Here is a 10,589-nt window from a genome sequence, read left to right on the forward strand (position 1 = left end):
ATAACCATTAGCGTTTAGCCCACATAACCATTAGCGTTTAGCCCACATAACCATTAGCGTTTAGCCCACATAACCATTAGCGTTTAGCCCACATAAACATTAGCGTTTAGCCCACATAACCATTAGCGTTTAGCCCACATAACCATTAGCGTTTAGCCCACATAACCATTAGCGTTTAGCCCAGATAACCATTAGCGTTTAGCCCACATAACCATTAGCGTTTAGCCCAGATAATCCTTTATTTTTATATATTTTTTTATATTAAACTCTCCCCCCTTTTCAGAGGACAAATATAGTTTTTCAAAGCTTTTCTGCTACATATTAATACATTTTACATTTTACATTTTACATTTACATTTTGCATATACATTTATACATTTAGCATACATGGTACTTTTATATTTTTATATATATAACTGGGCAGTGAACCATTAGCATTTAGCCAAGCTAACCATTACCATCTATACACAATGGAAAGGAATAATTCATTTGATATTCAATGAAAGGCTGCCCATTTTAAACGAGTTTAATAAATAATAACTAAAAAGTTTAATAAATAATGCCGACATTAAATGGGGTTCTGTTTTTGGGTTATGGCGGTGGTTTGTGTTACCATCTCTCTCTCTCTCTCTCTCTCTCTCTCTCTCTCTGTCTCTGTCTCTCTCTCTCTCTCTGTCTCTGTCTCTGTCTCTGTCTCTGTCTCTCTCTCTCTCTCTGTCTCTCTGTCTCTCTCTCTCTCTACCCCTGTGTCTCTCTCTCTCTCTCTCTCTCTCTCTCTCTCTCTCTCTCTCTCTCTCTCTGTCTCTGTCTCTGTCTCTGTCTCTCTCTCTCTCTCTCTCTCTCTCTCTCTCTCTCTCTCTCTCTCTCTCTGTGTGTGTGTTCCTACATTATCATGACCAGAATGTCCTGATAACTCTATTTTTTATTTGATTTAACTAGGCAAGACAGTTAAGAACAAATTCTTATTTTCAATGACGGCCTAGGGTTAGGGTTAGGGTTAGGGAAAATAGGATTTTGAATGAGAATACATTTTGACACCCAAAGAGTGTGTGTGTGAACATTAGCATTATCATAACCGTGTGTGTGTGTGTGTGTGTGAACACTAGCATTAGCATAACCCTGTATGTGTGAACATTAGCATAACCCTGTGTGTGTGAACATTAGCATTAGCATAACCCTGTGTGTGTATGTGTGTGTGTGTGTGTGTGAACATTAGCACAACCCTGTATGTATGAGCATTAGCATTAGCATAAGCATGAGTGTGTGTGGCGCTATTTGTCTGGGCATGTAAAAAGTCAGTTTGTCTGATTGTTTATGTCTGCCCTCTCCTCTCCTGTCCTGCAGAACACCAGAACTACTTTGGAGTGGACGAGAACCTGGGTCCAGTAGCCGTCAGCATCAGGAGAGAGAAGCTGGATGAAGGGAAGGAGAAGGAATGGATGCAGTATAACTACCGGGTCACCTTCAGGACCAGTCAGGTAAAAAAACAAAACAGGGGATTGGAGGAAGGGAAGGGAGGGAGGGTGGGAGGGAGGAAGAGTTGAGAGATATTTCTATTGAATGGGTGTACCATCACAGCAGTAAGATTTGTGACCTGTTGCCACAGGAAAAGGGCAACCAGTGAAGAATAAACATCATTGTAAATACAACCCATATTTATGTTATTTATTTTCCCTTTTGTACTTGAACTATTTGTGACCGACCGCCTCGATTCGGTCTTATGTAGCAACATTTTAAATTGTGTTTTTGACATTGGATAGAAGTAGAGACTCAGAGCTAGAAAAGTGTATATACTCTACAGTTGAGGAACAATGGAAAGTAATTCTGCTTTGAAAGTTTATAAACTTGTAACCCCACTTTTGTGAAAATGGTCCTTGAATGTTTTGGTACACCTACTAGAGAGCTCTTCTTTGTCAGCACCCATTCAGCATCGTTCACACCCTCTTAACCTTTAACCCCACCCATCTCTTTAAGGATTCACATGTGAGGCCACGTGGTAGACATTCACTATATCAAATAAACACACACTATATAATTTAAACACACACTATATCATATAAACACACACTATATCATTTAAACACACACTATATCATATAAACACACGCTATATCATTTAAACACACACTATATCATATAAACACACACTATATCTAAGTGTATTTGTCACATGCACAGGATACAGAAGGTGTAAATGGTATAGTGATAGTACTTGCATAGTAGCAATATCCAAAACAGAAAGTGTCCAGATAAAAATATTGAATAAATATGAAATGATACCCAGACACATTGATGGAAGTGAAGGAAATGCTATAACCACCTCTCACCCACATTTAGCTAAGTGGATGTGTTACTACTGTCTAGACTTTTTATACCTCCTGGGCTGTATACAGTGTACCTCACTGAGTTCCCTGAATTCCTATTGGACCTTGTAGTCATGGCAGATAATACTTTAGTTTTTGGTGACTTTAATATTCGCATGGAAAAGTTCACAGACCCACTCCAAAAGGCTTTCGGCGTCATCATCGACTCAGTGAGTTTTGTCCAACATGTCTCTGGACCTACTCACTGTCACAGTCATACTCTGGACCTAGTTTTGTCCCATGGAATAAATGTTGTGGATCTTTAATGCTTTTCCTCATAATCCTGGACTATCGGACCACCATTTTATTACATTTGCAATTGCAACAAATAATCTGCTCAGACCCCAACCAAGGATCATCAAAAGTCGTTGATGCCCTTCCAGACTCCCTCCACCTATCCAAGGATGTCAGAGGAGAAAAATTTGTTAACCACCTAACCGAGGAACTCAATTTAACCTTGTACCCTAGATGCAGTTGCACCCCTAAAAACTAAAAACATTTGTCATAAGAAACCAACTCCCTGGTATACAGAAAATACCCGAACCCTGAAGCAAGCTTCCAGATAATACCCGAACCCTGAAGCAAGCTTACAGAAAATACCCGAACCCTGAAGCAAGCTTCCAGATAATACCCGAACCCTGAAGCAAGCTTCCAGATAATACCCGAGCTCTGAAGCAAGCTTCCAGATAATACCCGAGCTCTGAAGCAAGCTTCCAGAAAATACCTGAGCTCTGAAGCAGGCTTCCAGATAATTGGAAGGGAAATGGCGCCACAACTGGAGGTCTTCGACTAGCTTGGAAAGACAGTACCGTGCCGTATCGAAGAGCCCTTACTGCTGCTCCATCATCCTATTTTTACAACTTAATTGAGGAAAATAAGAACAATCCAAAATGTATTTTTGATACTTTCGCAAAGCTAACTAAAAAGCAGCATTCCCCGAGAGAGGATGGCTTTCACTTCAGCAGTGATGAATCCATTATCTTCTTAGGTGAAAAGATCATGATCATTAGAAAGCAAATTACGGACTCCTCTTTAAATCTGTGTATTCCTCCAAAGCTAAGTTGTCCTGAGTCTGCACAACTCTGCCAGGACCTGGGATCAAGAGAGACACTAAAGTGTTTTTGTACTATATCTCTTGACACAATGATGAAAATAATCATGGCCTCTAAACCTTCAAGCTGCATACTGGACCCTATTCCAACTAAACTACTGAAAGAGCTGCTTCCTGTGCTTGGCCCTCCTATGTTGAACATAATAAATGTCTCTCTATCCACCGGATGTGTACCAAACTCACTAAAAGTGGCAGTAATAAAGCCTCTCTTGAAAAAGCCAAACCTTGACCCAGAAAAATATAAAAAACTATCGGCCTGTATCGCATCTCCCATTCCTCTCAAAATGTTTTGAAAAAGCTGTTGCTCAGCAACTTACTGCCTTCCTAAAGACAAGTATCCAAATCGGGGAGGCAGGTAGCCTAGTAGTTAGAGCATTGGACTAGTAACTGAAAGGTTGCAGGATCGGATCCCCGAGCTGACAAGGTAAAAATCTGTCGTTCTGCTCCTGAACAAGGCTGTTCCCCGTTAGGTATTGAAAATATGAATTTGTTCTTGACTGACTTGCCTAGTTAAGTAAAGGTAAAATAAAAATGCTTCAGTCTGGTTTTAGACCCCATCATAGCACTGAGACTGCACTTGTGAATGTGGTAAATTACCTTTTAATGTCGTCAGACCGAGGCTCTGCATCTGTCCTCGTGCTCCTAGACCTTAGTGCTGCTTTTGATACCATCGATCACCACATTCTTTTGGAGAGATTGGAAACCCAAATTGGTCTACATGGACAAGTTCTGGCCTGGTTTAGATCTTATCTGTCGAGAAGTTATATGTTTGCTAGCAAGCTGACAGTATGCTTTAACTTGAAATAAAAATGACTGTCTGACAACATGAGAAACTTATTTGGAAAATGTTGCATGGATGAACAGTTCACAGCAGACTGGAACCATTTAACTCCGTTTTGTTTGTAGCTACACCTTGTTTAGCCAGCGTTGTGTCAAGTCACTCCGGTTCACACTGACCGTGGCCTGAGTAGAAAGTAGCCCATCACTTTTTCCTACTGATCTTACACATGCTACATTCAGGACATCAATGTTGTTGAGAAAAGTATCTTTCAAAAACAGTCAGTCAGTTAGTTAGTCAGTAAACCAGTCACCCAGCCAGCCAGTCAGTCAGTCAGTCAGTCAGCTAGTCAGTCAGTCAGCCAGCTGGTCAGCCAGTTGGTCAGCCAGTCGGTCAGCCAGTTGGTCAGTCAGCTAGTTGGTCAGTAGGCCAGCCAGTCAGCCAGTCAGTCAGTCAGTCAGTCAGCCAGTCAGCCAGTTGGTCAGTCAGCCAGCCAGTCAGTCAGCCAGCCAGTCGGTTAGCCGGTCAGCCAGCCAGTCAGTTAGCCAGTCAGTTGGTCAGTCATTCAGTCAACCAGTCATCCAGCCATTCAGCCAGTCAGTCATCCAGTCAGTCAGCCAGTCAGCTAATTAGTTAGTAATCCAGCCAGTTAGCCAGTAATCCAGCCAGTCAGCCAGTCAGTGAGCCTGTCAGCCAGTTAGTTAGTTAGTTAGTTAGTCAGTCAGCCAGCCAGTCAGCCAGTCAGTCAGTCAGTCAGCCAGTAAGCCAGTCGGCCAGTCGGCCAGTCGGCCAGCCAGCCAGCCAGTCAGTCAGTCAGCCAGTCACACACAGACAGACTCAGCTGTCAGTGAATGACTCTAGGGGGTCTGCTCTCTGAATAATGAAGGTGAAACAGATGCAGGAGAGGGTTGTATCGGGGGGGGGGGGGGTGTCACTGATATTAAATGTCAGTCCTGGTTTGAAGCGTAACCTTTTCTCCATATTTCAACTAAATGGGTCACGCCAGCACTCTCCTCTCGGTCACAGAGACAAGGTTAAATCCCCTGTTCAGTCACTGATGGCAATGTTCACTGCAGTGCAGATACACCACTCTCCCTCTCTCTCTCTCTCTCAAACACACACACACACACACTACCCTACCACACAATACCCTACTACACACTACCCTACCACACAATACCCTACTACACACTACCCTACCACACAATACCCTACTACACACTACCCTACCACACAATACCCTACTGCACACTACCCTACCAGACAATACCCTACTACACACTACCCTACCACACAATACCCTACTACACACTACCCTACCACACAATACCCTACTACACACTACCCTACCACACACTACCCTACTACACACTACCCTACCACACACTACCCTACCACACACTACCCTACCACACACTACCCTACCACACACTACCCTACTACATCTCACTCTGAAAATATTTTTTACAATAATGAAGTGAAAGAAAACGTCAATTCTAATAACATTGTCTGACTTCCAGATTAACTCACAGCGGGACATTGACTGGCAGTGGTGGAAGGATGGAGAGGCTGGAGGGGTGGAGAGGCTGGAGGGGTGGAGGGATGGAGAGGCTGGAGGGATGGAGAGGCTGGAGGGGTGGAGAGGCTGGAGGGATGGAGAGGCTGGAGGGGTGGAGGGATGGAGAGGCTGGAGGGGTGCAGAGGCTGGAGGGGTGGAGGGATGGAGAGGCTGGAGGGATGGAGAGAATGGAGGGATGGAGAGGCTGGAGGGATGGAGAGACTGGAGGGGTGGAGAGGCTGGAGGGGTGGATGGATGGAGAGGCTGGAGGGGTGGAGAGGCTGGAGGGGTGGAGGGATGGAGAGGCTGGAGGGGTGGAGAGGCTGGAGGGATGGAGAGGCTGGAGGGGTGGAGAGGCTGGAGGGATGGAGAGGCTGGAGGGGTGGAGAGGCTGGAGGGATGGAGAGGCTGGAGGGGTGGAGAGGCTGGAGGGGTGGAGAGGCTGGAGGGGTGGAGAGGCTGGAGGGATGGAGAGGCTGGAGGGGTGGAGAGGCTGGAGGGGTGGAGGGATGGAGAGGCTGGAGGGGTGGAGGGATGGAGAGGCTGGAGGGATGGAGAGAATGGAGGGATGGAGAGGCTGGAGGGGGTGGAGAGGCTGGAGGGCTGGATGGATGGAGAGGCTGGAGGGGTGGAGAGGCTGGAGGGGTGGAGGGATGGAGAGGCTGGAGGGGTGGAGAGGGCTGGAGGGGTGGAGAGGCTGGAGGGGTGGAGAGGCTGGAGGGGTGGAGAGGCTGGAGGGGTGGAGGAGAGGCTGGAGGGGAGGCTGGAGGGATGGAGAGGCTGGAGGGGTGGAGGGATGGAGAGGCTGGAGGGATGGAGAGGATGGAGGGGTGGAGGGGCTGGAGGGGTGGAGAGGCTGGAGGGGTGGAGAGGCTGGAGGGGTGGAGAGGCTGGAGGGGTGGAGAGGCTGGAGGGATGGAGAGGCTGGAGGGGTGGAGAGGCTGGAGGGGTGGAGAGGGCTGGAGGGGTGGAGGGATGGAGAGGCTGGAGGGATGGAGAGGCTGGAGGGGTGGAGGGGCTGGAGGGATGGAGAGGCTGGAGGGGTGGAGTGGCTGGAGGGGTGGAGAGGCTGGAGGGGTGGAGGGATGGAGAGGCTGGAGGGGGTGGAGAGGCTGGAGGGGTGGAGGGATGGAGAGGCTGGAGGGATGGAGAGGCTGGAGGGGTGGAGGGGCTGGAGGGATGGAGAGGCTGGAGGGGTGGAGTGGCTGGAGGGGTGGAGAGGCTGGAGGGGTGGAGGGATGGAGAGGCTGGAGGGGTGGAGAGGCTGGAGGGGTGGAGGGGTGGAGAGGCTGGAGGGGTGGAGGGATGGAGAGGCTGGAGGGGTGGAGAGGCTGGAGGGGTGGAGAGGCTGGAGTGGTGGAGAGGCTGGAGGGGTGGAGAGGCTGGAGGGATGGAGAGACTGGAGGGGTGGAGGGATGGAGAGGCTGGAGGGGTGGAGAGGCTGGAGGGGTGGAGAGGCTGGAGGGGTGGAGAGGCTGGAGGGATGGAGAGGTGGAGGGATGGAGAGGCTGGAGGGGTGGAGAGGCTGGAGGGGTGGAGAGGCTGGAGGGGTGGAGAGGTGGAGGGATGGAGAGGCTGGAGGGGTGGAGGGATGGAGAGGCTGGAGGGATGGAGAGGCTGGAGGGATGGAGAGGCTGGAGGGGTGGAGAGGCTGGAGGGATGGAGAGGTGGAGGGATGGAGAGGCTGGAGGCATGGAGAGGCTGGAGGGGTGGAGGGATGGAGAGGCTGGAGGGGTGGAGGGATGGAGAGGCTGGAGGGATGGAGAGGCTGGAGGGTGGAGGGCTGGAGGGATGGAGAGCTGGAGGGGTGGAGAGGCTGGAGGGGTGGAGAGGCTGGAGGGGTGGAGGGATGGAGGGGTGGAGAGGCTGAGGGATGGAGAGGCTGGAGGGATGGAGGAGGCTGGAGGGGTGGAGGGATGGAGAGGCTGGAGGGGTGGAGAGGCTGGAGGGGTGGAGAGGCTGGAGGGATGGAGAGGTGGAGGGATGGATAGGCTGGAGGGGTGGAGAGGCTGGAGGGGTGGAGGGATGGAGAGGCTGGAGGGATGGAGAGGCTGGAGGGGTGGAGAGGCTGGAGGGAAGGAGAGGTGGAGGGATGGAGAGGCTGGAGGGGTGGAGAGGCTGGAGGGGTGGAGGGATGGAGAGGCTGGAGGGGGGAGAGGCTGGAGGGGTGGAGAGGCTGGAGGGGTGGAGAGGCTGGAGGGGTGGAGGGGTGGAGAGGTTGGAGGGGTGAAGAGGCTGGAGGGGTGGAGAGGCTGGAGGGTGGAGGGCTGGAGGGGTGGAGAGGCTGGAGGGGTGGAGGGATGGAGAGGTGGAGGGATGGAGAGGCTGGAGGGGTGGAGGGATGGAGAGGCTGGAGGGGTGGAGAGGCTGGAGGGATGGAGAGGTGGAGGGATGGAGAGGCTGGAGGGGTGGAGGGATGGAGAGACTGGAGGGATGGAGAGGCTGGAGGGGTGGAGGGGCTGGAGGGGTGGAGAGGCTGGAGGGGTGGAGGGGCTGGAGGGGTGGAGAGGCTGGAGGGGTGGAGAGGCTGGAGGGATGGAGAGGCTGGAGGTGTGGAGAGGCTGGAGGGGTGGAGAGGCTGGAGGGGTGGAGAGGCTGGAGGGATGGAGAGGTGGAGGGATGGAGAGGCTGGAGGGTGGAGAGGCTGTGAGGGGTGGAGGGATGGAGAGGCTGGAGGGGTGGAGAGGCGTGAGGGGTGGAGGGGCTGGAGGGATGGAGAGGCTGGAGGGGTGGAGAGGCTGAAGGGTGGAGGGATGGAGGGGTGGAGAGGCTGGAGGGTGGAGAGGCTGAGGGGTGGAGGGATGGAGGGGTGGAGAGGCTGGAGGGATGGAGAGGCTGGAGGGATGGAGAGGCTGGAGGGGTGGAGGGATGGAGAGGCTGGAGGGGTGGAGAGGCTGGAGGGGTGGAGAGGCTGGAGGGATGGAGAGGTGGAGGGATGGAGAGGCTGGAGGGGTGGAGAGGCTGGAGGGGTGGAGAGGCTGGAGGGGTGGAGGGATGGAGAGGCCTGGAGGGGTGGAGAGGCGTGAGGGGTGGAGGGGCTGGAGGGATGGAGAGGCTGGAGGGGTGGAGAGGCTGAAGGGGTGGAGGGATGGAGGGGTGGAGAGGCTGGAGGGTGGAGAGGCTGGAGGGGTGGAGGGATGGAGGGGTGGAGAGGCTGGAGGGATGGAGAGGCTGGAGGGATGGAGAGGCTGGAGGGGTGGAGGGATGGAGAGGCTGGAGGGGTGGAGAGGCTGGAGGGGTGGAGAGGCTGGAGGGATGGAGAGGTGGAGGGATGGAGAGGCTGGAGGGGTGGAGAGGCTGGAGGGGTGGAGAGGCTGGAGGGGTGGAGGGATGGAGAGGATGGAGAGGCTGGAGGGGTGGAGAGGCTGGAGGGAAGGAGAGGTGGAGGGATGGAGAGAATGGAGGGGTGGAGAGGCTGGAGGGGTGGAGGGATGGAGAGGCTGGAGGGGTGGAGGGGCTGGAGGGATGAAGAGGCTGGAGGGGTGGAGAGGCTGGAGGGGTGGAGGGATGGAGAGGCTGGAGGGGTGGAGAGGCTGGAGGGGTGGAGGGATGGAGAGGCTGGAGGGATGGAGAGGCTGGAGGGATGGAGAGGCTGGAGGGGTGGAGAGGCTGGAGGGGTGGAGGGATGGAGAGGTGGAGGGATGGAGAGGCTGGAGGGTGGAGGGATGGAGAGGCTGGAGGGGTGGAGAGGCTGGAGGGATGGAGAGGTGGAGGGATGGAGAGGCTGGAGGGGTGGAGGGATGGAGAGACTGGAGGGATGGAGAGGCTGGAGGGGTGGAGGGGCTGGAGGGGTGGAGAGGCTGGAGGGGTGGAGGGGCTGGAGGGGTGGAGAGGCTGGAGGGGTGGAGAGGCTGGAGGGATGGAGAGGCTGGAGGTGTGGAGAGGCTGGAGGGGTGGAGAGGCTGGAGGGGTGGAGAGGCTGGAGGGATGGAGAGGTGGAGGGATGGAGAGGCTGGAGGGGTGGAGAGGCTGGAGGGGTGGAGGGATGGAGAGGCTGGAGGGGTGGAGAGGCGTGAGGGGTGGAGGGGCTGGAGGGATGGAGAGGCTGGAGGGGTGGAGAGGCTGGAGGGGTGGAGGAATGGAGAGGCTGGAGGGGTGGAGAGGCAGGAGGGGTGGAGAGGCTGGAGGGGTGGAGGGATGGAGAGGCTGGAGGGGTGGAGGGATGGAGAGGCTGGAGGGGTGGAGAGGCTGGAGGGGTGGAGGGATGGAGAGGCTGGAGGGGTGGAGAGGCTGGAGGGGGAGAGGGAGGGAGGGTGGAGGGATGGAGAGGCTGGAGGGGTGGAGAGGCTGGAGGGGTGGAGGGATGGAGAGGCTGGAGGGGTGGAGAGGCTGGAGGGGTGGAGGGATGGAGAGGCTGGAGGGGTGGAGAGGCTGGAGGGGGGTGAGGGATGGAGAGGCTGGAGGGTGGGATAGGCTGGAGGGGTGGAGAGGCTGGAGGGGTGGAGGGATGGAGAGGCTGGAGGGGTGGAGAGGCTGGAGGGGTGGAGGGATGGAGAGGCTGGAGGGGTGGAGAGGCTGGAGGGGTGGGAGAGGCTGGAGGGGTGGAGAGGCTGGAGGGGTGGAGAGGTGGAGGGGTGGAGAGGTGGAGGGGTGGAGAGGCTGGAGGGATGGAGAGGCTGGAGGGGGTGGTGGAGGGAGGGAGGGCTGGAGGGATGGAGAGGATGGAGGGGTGGAGGGGCTGGAGGGGTGGAGAGGCTGGAGGGGGTGGAGAGGCTGGAGGGGTGGAGAGGTGGAGGGGTGGAGAGGCTGGAGGGATGGAGAGGCTGGAGGGGTGGAGAG

General features: G+C 54.1%; 1 protein-coding gene across 1 annotated transcript in view; it reads left to right on the top strand.

Annotated features, from left to right (window-relative positions):
• Positions 1 to 10,589, top strand: part of LOC109884963 (signal-induced proliferation-associated 1-like protein 2) — a gene marked incomplete in the record, with an annotated part of 384,885 nt that overhangs the window by 153,082 nt on the left and 221,214 nt on the right. Inside the window, 1 exon segment of the mRNA XM_031799971.1 lies at positions 1,345 to 1,478. Within this exon segment, the coding sequence (XP_031655831.1) occupies positions 1,345 to 1,478 (134 nt within the window).

This window comes from Oncorhynchus kisutch, linkage group LG20, assembly GCF_002021735.2.
Source record: "Oncorhynchus kisutch isolate 150728-3 linkage group LG20, Okis_V2, whole genome shotgun sequence".
Classification (NCBI taxonomy): Eukaryota; Metazoa; Chordata; class Actinopteri; order Salmoniformes; family Salmonidae; genus Oncorhynchus; species Oncorhynchus kisutch.